This window comes from Mobula hypostoma, chromosome 3 (genome assembly GCF_963921235.1).
Source record: "Mobula hypostoma chromosome 3, sMobHyp1.1, whole genome shotgun sequence".
Taxonomy (NCBI): domain Eukaryota; kingdom Metazoa; phylum Chordata; class Chondrichthyes; order Myliobatiformes; family Myliobatidae; genus Mobula; species Mobula hypostoma.
The window spans coordinates 76,343,616-76,362,978 of NC_086099.1; the positions used below are offsets into that span (position 1 = coordinate 76,343,616).

At 37.0% G+C, this 19,363-nt stretch overlaps 1 protein-coding gene across 3 annotated transcripts in view; it reads right to left on the minus strand.

Moving 5' to 3' along the window:
- Positions 1-291: 291 nt before the first annotated feature.
- Positions 292-19,363, minus strand: part of pcdh7b (protocadherin 7b) — a 415,236-nt gene continuing 396,164 nt past the window's right edge. For 2 of the 3 annotated variants that reach the window (XM_063043321.1, XM_063043322.1), the window contains one exon: positions 292-3,883. In XM_063043321.1, the coding sequence (XP_062899391.1) occupies positions 3,504-3,883 (380 nt within the window). In that variant the 3' untranslated portion in view covers positions 292-3,503. The remainder of the gene's footprint in view (positions 3,884-19,363) is intronic. The other variant, XM_063043325.1, reaches the window with a different exon arrangement.

Below are 19,363 nucleotides of genomic sequence, written 5' to 3' on the forward strand. Positions count from 1 at the left end.
ATATTTTAAGTGGGTTGCTTTATAAAAAAAATCCTATTGTTTGGTGAAAAATTAAGTTATTATAATTCAGAGATTCTTACATCAGTTGACAAGATGCATATTTGCCAGACGATTTTGCTTTCTTCACAGTAAACTTATTGAAGCAGATGCACTTGCAAAGCAAGGAGGAATTGCTGAGAATCGGTTTGGGATGAGGCTGATGCTTAGAAGTAGATGTCAGATACACTTCTGTAGTATGTGCATTTGGACACAAATAAAAACACATTTTCAATGAGATTGTTCATGTGTAAACATAGAACATTTAATTGAAATCAACATTATTTTGTAAGTCGAAACTGACAGTTTCAATGGTTTGAAAAAGGCAATTATCCAACTGAATGTACAATTGCTTTCGCTTTAAGCATCAAAGTAACATTTCATAGATGAGGGAAAAAAATCAATCACCATTTCAATTCTTTATGCATATTATGATGTTTCTATATGGCCATGAATCTAATATAAGAAAAAATTACACTTTTTGTATCTTGCATTTCATATATATACGATTAGCCAATGCACCTCTAATGACAACACATCCGCCTCATATAAAATTTCAATTATTAGTTTCTCTTCTTTTACCTCATGAACCAACTATTCTTTATACTTCTGGGTATAAAAGGCACAGTTTCATAGATTGCATTTACCTTGCTGTAGGAGCATTCTAAAATGTGACATTAGATAACGCCAGCATTTAACTTACATCGTAGATTTTTAATTTAGCATCATGCCCCATCTTAACAGCATATCATTCTAAGTGGTACTTCATTCTGATGATTTTGCTTCATGTACTTTGAATGATGAAAAATAATAAATCTGATTCCTTTGCAGAAGTTCACCTATCATGTCAAATGCATGAAAGTCATTAAGGTGTGGTTCCCACTTCTTCGCAAATGGTGCCTATTATGCTTGTCATATGCAATTAGATGCTAAATTGTGCCGCTGAATTAATCCAATCAACCAGGATAATTTGCACTGTTTGGGGATACTACGGAGAGGACACAAATCTAAATTGGTTAGCTTCATATTTCCATTTTAAAAAAAACAAAGACCTACAGTTATTATCATTAAAGGAATTTCCTTTGCATTTAGTGAATATCTTTGTAACGTGCAATAAAAATACATATGTATATATTTGTAATTAATGAGAACATCCATAAACAACAAGTACTTACTGTATCTACACAGCAGTACTGGTAGGAGCAGCTTTGTACCTCACTATTAAACAGAAGTGCAACAGAAATTTGAACATTCCAATATTAATCAATTACAACATTCTTAATCATAATTGATTGTTCAAATAGCTGATTTTGCTTTGTATTTACATTACACTATCCACTGTTTAACACTGCTTTCACCAGGAATATGCAAGATTACATTAGATTGTTCATGTGCCAAGGGTAAGAAATCTTTCAACCTGTGGCTTAAATGTCATGGAAAAGGATGCAGTAAAACAGTGAAAGACAGCAGATACCAGATAAACAAAGGGTGCAACAAGTATTTATTGATTAATTGACCAATATTTAAGCTGCTACAACTTTAAATAACTCTATGCATATTATGAAAAGCACTGTATTCTACCAAAAGCAGTATTTTCCCAAAATTTACCAAAGCAACATCAAGTTTCACCTTACATGCCACTTTGAAGTTCATATCTTTGAACTTTTTTATATTAACCTCTTTAAATAATAATATTTTGTGATTAAGCAGAATGCGCTCATATTAGTTTGATGTCTCTCTGAGAATGCTTGATGTTTAGATAACTCACTGCAATACTACTGTGAAGATTTTTCAACACTTTTGGTTCCCCTGAAGTATATCCTTCAAGTCAATTCTGAAAATCATCTCACTTCCTTCTCATGTACCCAAAAAAGCACAATCTCCAGTGAGAGTCCTCATTGAGTTACAGTCTGGATTCTTAGCTAGTCAGAGTTGCATCTCGTTTGGTAAATTCCAAAGCAAGTAACATCACTAAACATTTCAGTGAACAGGGTAAACTATGCTAACCACAACAATGTGCTGTAGTCTTCATTTAGGGTGGTCATAGCCTAGATAATGCTACATTTTTGCTAAAGCTATAACATGCACTCTACTGATGTTGTCTAGCATTTCTTCATTAACAAATATGAAAAACAGAGGAGTTCTCCAATATTCCTGCTTTTCCTGAGCAAGTTATCAGTTTTCAAACATCCAGACCAATATAACTATTTAATGAGATTCCTAGGCTGGTATGTTGTTCAACTTGTCTCAAAAATGGTCTGTTTGTACAAGAATGTGAATAGTTCAGTTTCTTACATAACAGCACAGTTTTGAACCAACAATCCTGTATTGTGGCATTTCTTCTTGCGTGCAAACAAAAATGACAGCGTTCCCTGGGACTGGCAGAGTATTGGATTTCACCGCAGAACTCTGGAACAATATACTACAGTAAGTTTTCTCCAGAGTCTTGATTGGGTCTTTGACTCACGTTCACAGAAGCTGCAGTTTCACATTTTACACCAGGGCTGTACCTGTGTATAAGTTCATGGAGCGATGATCTTGATTAATTGCTTTTAGTGTTCCATCTATATGGCTCACAGATCAGGAACTTCTTTTGCAATTATCTCTGTGTCCTTAATCTTGGCATCTCCATAGTAGTGTTTCAGATCAGCACAATGATTTCTCTTTATTATATGGTGAGGCCAATCATTGCATAATTTTTTTTAAACTTCAGCCTGGTACAAAAAGTTAACGTGACTTCTTGCCAGCTCTGTGAATTTTATCAGTCTCTATAATGAAAAAGAAGTACATTCTGTGTGTCCAGACTTGGAATGAATTGTTTTAATAATGTTTCCAAAAGATATGTAAGAAGCCAGAGCTAATGTCATTTAAATACGAATCTCAGGCAGGCTTCCTGAAGCAGCAGTGATTCAGCGAATGCTCAAAGGAAAATCCCGACTTGAATGTATTCTGATTGTAATTCATTTCTGAAAATTCTGCACTGACCCATCATCCAATTCCAGCATTAGTTTCCAAGTTAAAAATCTCACAAAACACACCGCAATCCACACTCTGGAAATTTAGAACATGCTTCAAAAACAATGAGACAATTACATTAGATGCTTGTGATGTGGGTACTTGATACTGGACTACTCTTTTGTTGTGCTCCTTTAGTTACATCTTCCCTCTTATATACATTGCAACCTTTTAACATGTAAAATTCAATGTCCATGTGCTGGATCACGTGCATTTTGGGGTGGGTGTGTTACAGCATGCATGTAATTAGCTAGCCAGAATGACTTTAAATAGTTTACAGAACTGCCAGGCGATAAATGATCGAATGCCAGATATAAAGTCAAGAACAGCAAATATTTGCATATCTCTTTGGTAGCCCCTTTATGGGATATCCTGCACATTTCTTTGACTCTCTTTTAATTTAGATATCATATTTGCTGCTTTTTTGTTTGACAAATTCATGCTCAGATATCTCACAGATAGACTTCTCTTCTAGTGAGTTGAGAAACAGAAGACGGTTTGAAATCTGCTGTTTGAGTCAGGGGTATATCTTCAGGATTTCCTTCCTCATTTTTACCATAGGTAGCTGTGTTGAAATTCTCGTATGATGAAGTCAGCCTCTTGTTGAGAAGATTTCGGTTGCGGTCGCCTATAATCTGCGGAGTGCCATTAGGCAGTTTCTCCTGACTCCCTCGGTCTGTAACAGGCATGAATGTGGAAAGCTTGGGTTGGTTCTTTTTCCTTCGCTCGGGTGAGGTACGCACAGGCATCCAACAGGAATCAGAGTGGCCAAACTCATCACATTCCCGTGTACATTTCCCTGTCAAGGCTACATCGGGCAAAGGCCTTGAATCTGTGGAGAAAATAAAATGCTATTAATTGGTAAAATTTGTTAAATCAGTATGTTACTTACTAATATTAGATTTGCCTGTCAGGTATTAAGATTAGTTTTTAAAAAAATATTTTTTCATGGCACAAATTTCTGTTATTTCAACAATACTCCGGAGAATTCATGAATCTTTGTTGCAATTTCCTCATAGCTGATCAACTTCTGATATTTGAAATGTCTCCCCATGAATATCAGAAGAGACTCTGTATTATTTTCCACAATGCTTCAATTAAAATAGGAGCTCACCTACCACCTGCCAGCTTGTACTCCCTTCACTCCCCCAACTTTCTTACTCCGGCTTTGCTCCCCTTCATTCTGGTCCTTTGGCCTGAAACATCAACTGTTTATTCTCCTTCATAGATGCTGCCTGACTTGCTGAGTTCCTCCAGCATTCTGTTTGTGCTTCAGCTTTTTGTGCAATGCCATTGATTACAAAGACATTTCACTTCATTTAATTTTGCAGAATAATTTCCCTAAAATTACTTGAAGTTAAAAAGCTATTGCTTTAAATGTATGTAAATAAGAATGGCAAAATAGAAATGATATGTTTACTTTTGGTAACTTTGACTTTTGGCAATGGTGTGGTACGGATGGCATGACTTGAAACACCTCTTAAACATCTCACATAATTTTCCTTTCATTAATTTTAATTAGGCAGGGTGCCACTTCAATATCATTTGACACTGTATGAAAGCAAAATAATTCTTGGACTTTGTAAGTCTGAAATTGAAAAAGAAAATGCTTGAAATATTCAGAACATCAGACAGTATCTGCAGAGAGAGAAAGAGAGTGAGCCAGTATTTCTGGTAATAACGCTGACCTGCTCAGTAGTTCCAATATTTTTTTTGTTTACAGTTAAAATTACCACTTTTATCCCCCTAAACTTCATTGCAGCTAATAAATTGTGAAACCAAATTGTTATAACTTTAATATGTTCCACTAATTGGGAATATTCTACATATTCCCAAATCTGATTGTTCATCTAATTACAGTAGGGGTGGTAATCTCCACACATAATAGAAATTAAATTTCTGAAATTGTGACTTGTAAAAATTCAGAAAATGATACCACATAATATGGATGTTTGTGAAGATTGATTCTCACTTCTGAAAAACATTTCAGACTTGCTTCTAAAATACATATAAATCTGGATTCAAATATTATTCCTGGTGCCTTGTTCTGCCTGAGGTAGATACAAAAATATTGTCAACCGTCAGCTACGTCAGTCCCTGAATGAAGTGTATGGCCTGAAAATTCTATGTAAGGTAGGTGGAATAAAAATGCTTCCTGCTCATTAATTCAAATCACAATTCAATTTCTTCTCTCTGCAGGCTAAAGTAATAATTTATTACAGCTTCAGGATTGGAGAAGGAAGGGCAAAAAAAATGGAGACTGCAATGCCTTTTTACATTAGATTTCAAATCAAAAAGGAATCATTTTACTCAGTGATACATTGATACATGGCAAAAAGCACTTGAACATGAATGATTCCTGCACAGCACGGTTGTGTGGGCCAAATGTAAATGTTCAATATTTTCTTGTAATTTCCTAAAAAAAAATTAAGTGTAACATTCAAACCTATTTGATGTCTTCCTTCTGGAATTTCCACACTATTAGTTTCCAACAAGCGTTTGATTATTTTCGGAAGTATGTAACGCTCTGAATGATGAGCAAACAATAAGATGATAAGAACTAAAAGGAGCAGGGCATTTGGCCCCTCCTGAGCGCGGTACCATACAATAAAGTTGCGGCTAGGCTTTCAGATGAGTGTCATTTTCTTACCTTAACTTTTAATAAATATATTTCCATTGGAAGCAAAATCAAAAAAGGTGATAAATACAGGACTGAAGGTTATCTATGAATGCATGTATTACACATAATAAGGTAGATGATCTTGTAGTGCAGATAGGGATTGGCAGGTATGATGTTGTGGTCATCACTGAGTTGTAGCTGAAAGATTATAGTTGGGAGCTTAACACCCAAGGATACACATTGTATCAAAAGGATAGGTAGGTAGGCAGAGTTGATGGGATGGCTCTTTGGTAAAAAATGAAATCAAATCCTTAGAAAGAGATGACCTAGGATTGCAAGGTGTAGAATCCTTGTGGATGGAGATAAGAAGCTACAAGGGTAAAAGGACCCTGACAGGAGTTACATAGAGGCCCCCAAAGAGTAGCCAGGATGATCGATATAAATTTCAATGGAAATAGAAAACACATGTAATAAGGGCAATGTTACAATAGTCATGGGGGATTTCAATATGCGGGTAGATTGGGAAAATCAGGTTGGTGCTGGATGCCAAAAGAGGAAAATTATGAAATGCCTATGAGACGGCTTTTGGGGGCAGCTTGTGTTTGACCCCACTAAGGGAAAGTCAATTCTGGTGTGTGTGTTGTGTAATGAACCAGATTTGTTAGAAAGTTCAAAGTAAAGGAACCCTAAGGAGGCAGTGTCCACAATATGATAGAATTCATCCTGCAGCATGAAGGGGAGAAGATATAGTCAGATATATCAGTATTACAGTGCAGTAAAGAGAATTACAGAGGAATGAGAGAAGAGCTGGCCAAAGTTGATTGGAAGGGGACAGGAAGCAATGGAGTTTCTGGGAGGAATTCATAAGGCACAGTCTAAAGGGAGGATAAAGCAAACTTGGCTGACGAGGGAAGTCAAAGACAACATAAAGCAAAAAAGAAAGCAAAATTGGTGGGAAGTTAGAGAACTGGGTAGTTTTAAAAAAAACAACAGAAAGCAACTAAAAACATAAGGAGAGAAAAGATGAAATATGAAGGTAAGCTGGCCAACAATATCAAAGAGGATACCAAAAAGTACTTTCAGAGTAAAGGGTATTTAAAGAGTAAAAGAGAGGTGAGAGTAGAGACTGGACCACTAGAAAATGATGCTGGAGAAGTAGTAATATGGGACAAAGAAATGGCAGGCAAACTGTGAAAGACGTTAGTATTTTGCCAGAAATTCAAGAGTGTCAGGAAGCAACAGTACGTGTAGTTGCTATTACTATGGAGAAGGTGCTTGTGAAGCTGGAAGGTCTGAAGTTAGATAAGTCACTTGGACCAGATGTCACCTACACCCCAGGGTTCTGAAAGAGGTGGCTGAAGAGATTGTGGAGGCATTAGTAATGCACTCTCAAGAATCACTGGATTCTGGAATGGTTCCAGAGAATTGGAAAATTGGAAATTTCACTCCACTCTTTAAGAAAGGAGGGAGACAGAAGAAAGGAAACTATAAGCCAGTTAGGCTAACTTTAGTGGTTGGAAAAATGATGGAGTCTATTATTAAGGATATGTGGTACTTGGAGGTACATAATGCAAATTCAGCATGGTATCCTTAAGGGGAAATCTTGCCTGATAAACCAGCTGGAAGTCTTTGAGGAAATAAAAGGCAGGATGGACAAAGGAGAGTCAGTGAATATTGCTTACTTAAGAAGGCCTTTGCCCAAGATGATGCACATGAGACTGTTTAATAAGTGTCCATGGCATGGTAGGAAAGATTCTAGCATGGATAGCAGATTGGCTCACTAGTAAGAGGCCAAGAGTGTGAATAAAGGGAGCCTTTTCTGGTTGGCTGCTGGTGGCTAGTGAGCTCTGCAGGGTTTGATATTTTGGACTGCTTCTTTTCATTTTATATGTCAATGATTTGGATGCTGGAATTGATGGCTTTGTGGCCAAGTTTGCAGACAATACAAAAATAGGTAGAGGGACATGTAGTGTTGAGGAAGCAGAAGGACTTGGACAGATTGGAAAAATGGGCAAATAAGTGGCAAATGGAATACAGCGTAGGGAAGTACATTATATGGTCATGTAACTAGGTAAGAGGAATAAAGGTGTTGACTATCTTTGAAATGGGAAGAAAATTTTCAAAAATCTGAGGTGTAAAGGAACTTGGGAGACCTTGTGCTGGGTTCCATAAAGGTTAATTTGCAGGTTGAATCTGCCTAAGGAATGCAAATGCAATGTTGCATTCATTTCGAAAGGACTAGAATACAAGAGCACAGATATGATGCTGAGGCTTTGTGAGGCATTCAGTAGACTGCACCTGGAGTATTGTGAGCAGATTTGGCCCGTTATTTAAGAAAAGATGTACTGGCATTGGAGAGGATCCTGAGAAGGTTCATGAGAATGATTCTGGCAAACATGCATATGAGAAGCATTTGATGGCTCTGGGCCTTTACTTGCTGGAGTTTAGAAGAATGAGGGGGGATCCCTTTGAAACCTACTGAATGTTGAAAGGCCTAAATAGAGTGAATGTGACGAGGATGTTTCCTATAATGGCTGAAACTAAGTCCAGAGGTCACAGCCTAAGAATAGAGGGATGCCCATTAGAGGGATGAAAATAGATGAGAAGTAATTTTTTTAGCCAAAGAGTGGTGAATCTGTGGAATTCATTGCTAAAATGACTGTGGAGGCCAAATCATTGAGTATATTTAAATCAGAGTTTGATAGATTCTTGGTTAGTCAGGGCTTCAGAGGTTACTGCGAGAAGACAGGAGAATGAGGTTGAGAGGGATAATAGATCAGCTATGAAGGAATGGCAGAAGAGACTAGTTGGGCAGAGTGGCCAAACTCTTCTTCGTTGTATTATGATCTTATGGGTACTGGAGAGAAACATGTTATTTAGGGATCTGAAGCCACAACCTTGTCATGGTCTTAACAAGGTCAGAATGACATTGAAATGTTGACATACCATCATAATCGAAGGACAGAAACATTGAGTATTGGGATATAATATTTAATGCTTCTTCATTTGAATAATGAATGGATCTTGAACAAGTACTTTCCTCTCCCAGAAACTAGTTCAGGCTGGGTTATGCTTCCATGGGTGTCGGGTCTACTTCAGTGCCTTGGCTATTTTACATACCTAAGTGGAGAAAGTGCTGGTAACAGACCATCATATTGCCTTATTCCAGTACCCGCACTTGCATTTTGCAAAGACATCTAGTATTTCAATCAGAAATAGGCGATTGGTTGACATTGTCCCTTCCTGCCCCACCGGCGTCTGAAAAATTGTAATACATTCCTGCCAAAACGGTACTGATCAACTAACACACACACACACACACACACAAATTGCTAGGGGAACTCAGCAGGTCAGACAGCATCTGTGGAAAAGAGAAAACAGTTGATGTTATGGGCCGAGACCCTTCACGAGTTCCTGAAGCATTTTGTGTGTGTTGCTTGGATTTCCACACCTGCAGATTTTCTTGTGTTTGTGCTACTGACCAGCTACCTTCGCATAATGTGGTGATCATGCCTCAGAGACTGATGAAGCACTACAGTTATTAAATGAACTATTATGGAAACCCTATATTTTTATTTTTTCATTTCTATGAAATGAAATTTCATTTAAAAAGTATTTACAGTATTTTAGAGATTTAGAAAGCCTTGAAGATTAATTGCTTTCAGGAAGATCATCATGATTTCTACTTAAAAAAACTGAATAACATTCAAGGTAAACACAATCCAATCCACTTCAGAAATGAGATGATGTCAAGGGTTTGGACAAATGAAATGTTACTCTTATGTTCAAAAGAGGGTGTGAAGGAAATCTTAGCAAATAACCATGTAAATGGCAATCAGAGACAAAATTAATTGTCTTGAATGAAATTGGATTAGTACAGGAAAACTAGTCTAGATTTGTAAAAGGCAAAGTGTGTTCAAGCAACTTGATTTGATATTTTGATGAGGTAACGAAGTGGGTTGATGAAGGCAGAGTAGCTGATGTTACACGCTTGGATTTTCAAAAGGGTTTTGATAAAATGTCACATAATAAGATTATGTCCAAAGCTGAAATCTTCAGGACATTAATTAGAAATTGCCTTAAAGTTAGACATCAGGGAGTCATGGTGATTTGGTAGGTTTTTCAAACTGAAGACATGAAATTCTGCTTTCTAAAGGCAGGACCACTGTTTTCCCTGAAATGTATTAATGATTAGTACATTTGAAGAAATTTAATATGAGGAAATAGGAAAGGGCTTGTTCTGCAGAGGAATGAGGTAAAGCAATCTGTTATAAATAATGCATATTTAAAGGAATGCAAAAACAGCAAATTTAATGATAAACACAAGCAAGTCTGCAGATGCTGAAAATCCAAAGCAACACATACAAAATGATTGAGGAACTCAGCAGGTCAGGCTGAGATAGTTAATGTTCTGGGCTGGGACCTTTGCTCAGGACTGAGAAGGAAAGGGAAAATTGCCAGAATATAAAGGAGGGGGGAGGGGAAAGAGGCTAGCTGGTGATTGGCGAAGCCCAGGTGAGTGGGAAAGGTCAGAGGTTGGAGAAGAAGGAATCTGATAGGAGAAGAGAGTGTACCAAAGGAGAAAGGGAAGGAGGAGGGGATCCGGGGGAAGTAATAAGCAGGTGAGAAGAAGTAAAAGGTCAGAGTGGGGAATAAAGAAGGCATGGTGGGAAGGGGTGGAGGAATTTGTTTACTGGAAGGAGAAATTGATATTCGTGTCACCAGGTTGGAAGGCATCAGACAGAATATAAGCTGTTGCTCCTCCACCCTGAGGGTGGCCACATCTTGGCACAAGAGGAGGCCATGGACTGACATTTCAGAATAGGGAAAAGAACTAGACTGATAAGTCAGAATGGCAAGTTTATTGATGCCCGAATCATTGATGATGGTACAGGTTCAGATAGCAATTAGTAAAGCATGAAGAATCCCAAGCATTATAAATAGAAGCACAGAGTAAAAACACCCCACCCACCCCAGACTTACTTTCTTCTCCCCTCTTCCATACAACAGAAGATACAAGAGCCTGAAAGCACAGACAACCAGGCTCAAGAAGATTTTACCTCACTATTATGAGATTATTGAATGGTTCCTTAGATCAAAGTGGACCCTTGATCTCACAATCTGACTCATTACGACCTCATACCTTACTGTTTACCTGTGCTACACTTTCTCTAGAACAGTTTCACTTTATTCTACATTGTCATTCTTTTACCTTGTACTGCCTCAATTCATTGTATTATGATTTGATTTGTATGAACAGTATGCAATACAAGCTTTTCACTGCTCCTTGGTACAGGTGACAATGATAAACCAATTCCAATATTAATAGAATGGTCTCCATTTTGAGGTTCCACAGAGTGGATGAAGGTGAATATAATGGTTTTTAAAATCATGAGGTACCTAGTGGAAGATTTAAGGTTCAAATGACATAAAATGGTTAGCAAAACAAGACATTACTAATACAAGGAGAAAATCATACTGACAAGGTCTGCAATTGAAAGAATGGTGAATCCAATTGTTGCTTTTGAAAGGAAATGGGTAGATTCTTAGGGGATTAAAAAAAAAAGAACTGAAATAAGGAGCAGTTTGAATTGTTTTTTGCAAGGACTCAGTATAGGCTTGAAGGGATGAATGGCTGCAATGGTAACTCTTTGATTCCAAAATGAACTCTGACCATTGCTGAACTTGCAAAGCTGTGACTACAGACAATGATATTAATACCTTCTGGCAGTTCTGAATGCAACAATGCTTTAATGCAGGTGGAAAATATATTTTTTTATACGTGATTTCAAATTTTAGTTTATGTAACTATTTTATATAAAAAGTAAAAGGAAGTGTAATAAAAAACCAAACATAATGAAAGTGTCACATTCCACATAGCAGATTTATTAAAAAAGTATTTTGCAGGTTTACAATAGAAATAGGATCACTGCCACTCTGCAATATGCTGCATGTCTGAAAAAGTCAGTATCTTTCCACCTATCCTGGGACAGAAGGAGCTGAACAGTTATTTAAGAGAGTGTAGGGCCCAGGGGTCTGAAATCCTATCATTCAGAGTAGGACTTTACAATGTATCGATGCAGCATTACATGACACCTACAGGACAGATTTCCTGAAATTAAGTCAAACACGTTTCTTCTATCTCATATATTTAATGAACACCGGATTTTATTTGTCAATCACAAATAGTCCAACTTGAAAAGAAGAATACTAACTAAACTAGGAAGCATGCTTGAAAATTTAAAAATGTAAGTGCTGAGAACCTGAAATAAAAATAGAAAATGCTATAAGCACTTAGCACACCAGGCCACATTAACAGAAAGAGAATTAACACATTATGTAAAAGACTGATGGGCATTAAAAGCATTTCATCTGATAAGGGGAATTTGACCTAAAATGCCAACTCCGCTGCATTTTCTGTGGATAATGTACCTATTATTTTGCAACAGAAAATTGCATTTGGACTGGATTTAAAAGCAACTGTTTGATTTTGTGAAAATACATTGTCCTTCAGTGAATTTGCGATTATGCTTGTGCTTCTATAGTGAGGCATAACAGCGAAACATCATTATGACTCAGTGACTTGCTAATCCAATACAAAACCGATCTTGTGAAATTAATTTCCCCCCAGTCACAAAGCTATTTAAAATATGGCACTATTTAAAAAAAATCACATTATCAACTGGTCATTTAAAAGAACCCTTCTATGTCTTAACAGTCATGTTAACTTTTGGGAAACACTAAAGGTAGATAAGATAGATCAAAGTTGCTGGTGAACGCAGCAGGCCAGGCAGCATCTCTAGGAAGAGGTACAGTTGACGTTTTGGGCCGAGACCCTTCGTTGGGACTAACTGAAGGAAGAACTAGTAAGAGCTCTCTTACTAGCTTTTCCTTCAGTTAGTCCTGACGAAGGGTCTTGGGGGCCCAAAACGTCGACTGTACCTCTTCCTAGAGATGGTGCCTGGCCTGCTGTGTTCACCAGCAACCTTGATGTGTGTTGCTTGAATTTCCAGCATCTGCAGAATTCCTCGTGTTCAGGTAGATAAGGTAAATCACCAACAGCAAAAAAAAAATTACATGCCAACTGTGGACTTAATTCTTTTACATTTTTTAACGTATTAGTTTATTTTTATATTTGATACCAATATAATTTGTAGACAGAGCTGTGCTCTATTTAAACTGTAACATTGTAAATCCTGCAACAGCTGGTCTCAAGTGCAATGGGACAGATCATTTCATCCGCAGACCCTGCATTTCAGAAGAATATCTGTACTCCTTGTCCCAAGATCTCTCACCCCTCTCTTTGGGGTCTCTGATCTCCCTTCTACTATTACTTGCTCTTTCTTGCATACTGTTACATTATCCCTTTAGTATTACCATGAAGAGAATCAGTCATTGGCACTTCTGTCAATTTTCTCTTTTGGGTGATAGCACTGTTTATTAAGTGATCACTTGAAACATACAAAAACTGGACGGCAGTGATTACTACGGCCATCACTGTACAAAGTAGTTAGGCCACATATAAAGCCACAACTTAACCAGTAGCTCACACTGAAAGTGATAGCTGCAATATTTCCGTCCAAGCTGATGGCAGTGAAAATCCACTAGGAATATTCACAAAAGGATCCAGTCAATTATTAACCTTATGGGGCTGAAATGTTATCGGTATCAGGTCGAGTCTGAGGTTCTGACATATGGTTTTGACATGGTTTCTGACACTATGCTAAAAATCCCACTGGATTTTTACTTCACTTTGAGGGACTGAAGCAATGGTTGTTGCAGTTACAGCCAGATTTGCTGCTGATAGCTCCACTTTGTACCCATTGAAGTTCTGTGTTTGGTGATTATTCATCAGTTTCTACTCAGGCATATATTTTCCTCCTGTACCAGTAAAACTTTCAGATCCTATGCAAATTAAACTCACACACTCAGCAGCAATGTCTGAGAGCAGCTCAACACTTTGCCAATAGAGGCATGAACTGACACTATAAAGACACTAGAACACCAGAGGGAGAACCCAGAAGGAATAAACTGAATATATCACAGGTACACAGCACAATAAACACTTCAATGACTTAAATCAGTTATTGCCCTCTCACATCTTCCGTTAAAATATTGTTTGAACTTTAGTCCAGATATTTTTCTCTTTCTGCCTTGTGAAAAATAAACCCAACAGTACAATGAACAATAAAAGTTCTGAAAATCTGACCAACATTAAGCGCTTGGGGAAAATAGACAAAATTATTACTTATTTTACTTTGCACAGCATCTGCTATGCTACTTGGCTCAATTGAATGATGCAGGTATTTGTAGTCATGTTAACCTTCTCTATACTTTAACTGCCAGTTACTATGGTATCAAACTGGCCCACCTTCTTTAAGTGTGTACCAAGTTTCATCCTATTAGTATCCATGAACTGATTCAGTTCCTCTGCACAGCAAAATATTTCACATTCTCATTCTGTAAAATAATAGCTCCCATCCTTTTCGTTCTATCTGTTAGTAGCTATTGTATATTTATGTCATCTTATTCTGAACTTGCTCACAGTAAGTTGCAAGGTGGTTAGCTACATGTTTTTCATGCTCCTAAGACCCAGAGAGTTGAGATATTCAATTTTGCATTTAAATTCAGAACTCTCTATGGTCTCTACATTCTCTATAGTTCTTCAACATGCTTTTTGGAGCATAGATACATGATTTGTGCATAATATTCCTTATGTATTCAAATCACACCTACATATAAATTTTTGCATGCTCTTTAGTCTTGTCATATACATTGTTCTTTTTGTAATTTATGTAAATGTATTTTAGGATTTCTTTCTTCAGCATATTTAATGTTTTACTTCTAACTAATAAATGACAACTTTGTTTCTCTCAAACTTGGCTTCCATACTATATTTAACTCTATTGATCATGTATCCGTTCTTCCTTTAGAAAGGACAGCAGAGGTGGCACGGTAGTGTAGTAGTTAGCACAATGCTTTACAGTATCGGTGACTCAAGTTCAATTCCCACTGTTGCCTTTAAGGAGTTTGTACATTCTCCCCATGACTGTGTGGGTTTTCCTCCAAGTGCTCTGGTTTCCTCCCACATTCCAAATGCACAAGTTAACTGGTCATTGTAAATTGTTCCACGATTAGGCTAAGATTAAATTGGGGGATTGCTGGGCAGTGTGGCTCTAAAGGCCAGAATGGCCCATTCCACACTGTATGTCAATAACTAAATAAATAGATCTCAACCTTTACCCATGTAAGCCAGCACTGACACTGTTGAAAATGTCCTCTAATTTCTACCCTTACTTTTCATAATTGGAGCCAGGCTTCAAACTGTCTGTTTGTCTTGAGCTTTATCATGACTCTGTTAACTGATGACCTTCAATACAGCCACAGCAGCTATTTTAAATGTGCTATCTTTGTCTACCATTTCTGTTGTAGGAACTCAGTTACAATCAAGCTATTTAAGAAAGACAAGGTATTCTAATAATATTCTTCATATCTCATTATATTATTCAATCATATTGTCAAGATTTTAATGGTTTCACTTCCTCTAAATAATTGTTTTTATTTCTTTGAATTAGTTTCTCTTTCCTGTTTGTACAGAGAAATTAAATATGTTGCCCTCTGAGAATATTCTATAAACTGTATTATAATAATATTATGTCTCTGCTAACCTGCTTCTAGATTCAGAGTAAAAAGGCACAAGCCATTTCAACTTACATTTCTGTCTAGCTTTCCACTAAATTGTTGTAAAATCTCCAGTAAGATTTTTCTTCTATTGCTGTCATTTTCACTTTGTTGTATACAGTTTTGGTCACACTGGTATAGGAAATATAGCATTATTGTAAGTCTCTTCTATACCCCATCCAACTTGACAATGTCTTTCCTATAAACAGGGTGACCAAAACTGTACACAATTCTCCAGATGCAATCTCACCAAAGACTTATATTTCTATAACAATGTCTCGACTCCTAAACTAGATCTATTATTCTTACAATCCACTTTTTTGACCATTTTCTTAAACCTCTCTCCCTCTCTCTCTTATGCAAGTACAACATTTTTGTCCTCATTTAATATTCTCCCATTTTCTAATCTTTTCTTAGATTAACACTGCCGATATTCTTGTAGATTGCTATTGTGGATACAGATAGTTTACAAATTTCCCCAGATTCCATTTGACGTGTTCAATTGGTACATAAGAATCGGTGAAGTGGGAACAGGAATAGGCTGTGTGGCCTCACAGACCTCTCATACCATTCAAAAATATTGATAATCTAGTCTCGGCTTCCGTTCCACTTTCCTGTTCTTTCCACATCATTCTTGACTCCTCGATAGGCCTTGGTATGTTGGAGTGCAATTCCCATTGACCTGAAACAATTACTGCATATTCTTGTGCTGTCCCCCAAGATTAAAGAATGTATATAGTCATGTCACCAATCAGTAACTCCAAGGATGCTTCAGGTGTGGCTCCATCAACATTTCAGTCACTAACATGCCTGCTGGTACAGTACTTAAGGCCATTAAGAAATTCAGGTGGGAAGAAAAATAAAATCCGGCTTTCAGAAAAATGAAAAGGGAGTTACATTCAAGCAGAGGATCTTACCTCATCTCACTCCTGCCCAATACCCACAATTATGAGAGCATTCAGAACACTTCTGGGCAATAATGAGACAAAGCTGCACACATTATAATCCCTGCTACGGAACTCTTTTAAAAATGAAATTGTTGAATCTCACTGTTCCAGGAACCACCAGAGTCTGCCCAACACCCAATCCTGAGTCTAATCCAAGACCGCAGAATCATTAGAGCACAACATTTAACTGTTTCACCCATTAAGTTCATGCCAACCTTACCCAGCTCTTTGCCCTGCACCTTGCAATATTATTTTCTTTATAGCCAAAACTACTACTTTCTTTCTTTTTAAATCTTTTTATTGAGTAAGTATACAAAAAAGGTAAGCCATATAAACATTAATACAATGTTAAAGTACAATAAAATTCCAAAAGATAACAATACCAAAAAGAAAATACTACAAACAATGTAATTTAAGCATAAGAAACCAAGATAACATAATAGTATACTAGATTTTATATATATCAATGGAAAAAAAAAGAAAAAAGAAAAAAAAACCCCCCAAAAAAAAACCCACCGTGCAACTACCTAAAAGCAAAGCAAAGCAATGGGCTAACTTGAAACCAAACAGAGTTAAACTTAAAATCACGTCCTCAATCCCGACCTCCATTAAAACAGTGAAAAAAAAACAAGAAGGGTAAATATTACATTAAATGAAAATATCGAATAAAAGGTCCCCAAATCTGTTCAAATTTAAATGAAGAATCATAAAGGTTACTTCTAATTTTCTCCAGATTCAAACATAAAATCGTCTGAGAAAACCAAAAAAAGGTAGTTGGAGCATTAAGCTCTTTCCAATGTTGTAAAATACATCTTTTCGCCATTAAAGTAAGAAATGCAATCATTCTACGGGCTGAAGGGGAAAGATTAGCAAAACTACTACTAACATCCTTTCAGATAGTGTGTTCCAGATCACAACCACGTCCTGCATGGTAAAAAAATGTTTTCATCTTATTCTTGCTTCTATTTCCAGCTACTTTGATCTATGTACTGTTGTCTTTCAACTTTCTGCAAATAGCAATAGTTTCTCTTTATCAAACGTCAAGAGAAACAGAAAGCAGATTTTAATACACAGCGAGAATACAGGAGGATCATATTCTAAAGGGCAAAGATTACAATGTAATTATGTGAATGGTTCAGCTCAAAATTGGAAGTTTTTTTGTGTTACCTTTAAAGTTCTCAATATCGAATATCATTCTTTCAGTGTAGAATTCAAGATATGATCTATTCCCTAGCCACCACCACTATTGATCTATAAATATAACAGGAATTCATTCTTTCATTAAGATAACAAATGCCAGCTCTGGAAAATTGATTTTCCCCATTTTTGATCCTAGCATCAACCACTTCTATAAAGCAGGTTAAATGTATGAATTCTGCACAACTCTGAAAGTACACCATTGCCTTGAAATTCAATCACACATGTTTTATTGAATTAAGATGTAAAACCAATCACAGACACCCAACTGGAATGTTACAATGCACATCAAAACTCTGGATTGCACATTTGCATGTATGATAGATTGCGCGTGAAGGGCACTGGCAGTTCATCAGTGATGCTGACTGTCGTCAAGACACTTCTGTTATCACTGCTTCCAGACTGCATCATGGATACAAGATGAAGAAACAGTGTAGATCATGAACTGGAAGGCAGACCCCAACAGAGGGAGCAGCTCCACTCATGTGCAACTTAAAGAGATAATTTCTAACTACTTCTTTTAGGCACTGGCTGTAGAAGACATGCGTGAGGTCAAATCAGTTGCAACAATTGAACTGGTTTCTGAAATTGTACAGACAAAATCTTTTGTTGAGGTGACTCTCTGGGTGTTATGTCGTTAGGCTGTCAGTGAAATATGATGGTAGGTTTGGCAGTCAGAAAGATTACACGTTTGTCAAGGGATGGAAAACAATTTGCTTACGATAAGTTACGCAGCTTGTGGAGGTAATGAACTTCGCAATGATGGGAGTGAGCTATTGCTTTGATAGGATGTCATGGTAGTGTGGCAGTTAGAGTAACGATCGAAGATCGAATCCCAATGCTGTCAACGGTCAGAATTGAACCTCATAACAGCCTTGGACAGTGTTGGTCATTGACAGAAACAACGCATTTCACTGTTATGTTTCAATGCTTGATTCACGTGTGACTAATAAAGTGAATCTTTATCTTTGGTGGTGGTCATCTCTTTGTATCCAATCATCTACAGTGAAGAATTACAGAAAGTGACACGTCTAAGCAGATATTTTTCTGCACTCCTCATAGCTGATTAACTTAAGCCTAGACATCCCACTACTTGAGAAATAGATCCATGTAAGAACTTACACTTTAAGAACTGCAGCCACAAAAGCCATTCACTTCATGAGCAATCATGCAAATGATTACTAATTGTTCTACTTATAAACAAAATTGACACAAACAGTATACCCCAGCAGCAATAAACAATTGAATGTGTGTCTTCTGCACTGCACTGTGATACATGAGTTTTCAACAAAATTTGAAGTTTCCAACCCTTAGGGTAATCACAAGATTAAACACACACTTCAGTTGAGTTCATTCATTTTCCATATTAGGCTCTGCGGCTGAGTTGGACAATTTGTTATCATGAAGTCTGCAGGTGTTTGCCTGCACTTACACAGAGACTGCTCAACATTACATCATGGCCAAAGCTTTCATTCCAAACATTTACTTCATTTTCAAGAGTACTAAACTAATTACAAAAAAACCTTGCAATTTATTATAAGTAGCAAAATTGAATGACATTCTCCAAAATTAATTTTTAGCCCTCCCTTAAGCAATGCTCGCTAATAATATTTTGATACCCTTTATGTGACCAACATTATTCAGATGCATGCAATACCTTACTGACTGGAGACGTATGCTGATTCTTCAGTGGGGAAAAGAAAACAGCACTTAAGGCTAACTACTTCATTAACTAAGAAGTAATGAATATGCTACTGAGGGCATGCAATCATTCCTGATTTGGCAGCAGCATTGAATGAAGTGACATTATGTTGACTAAGCCCCAGAGTTTAAAAGAATATACTGTACATTTTGTTATCCATTCATG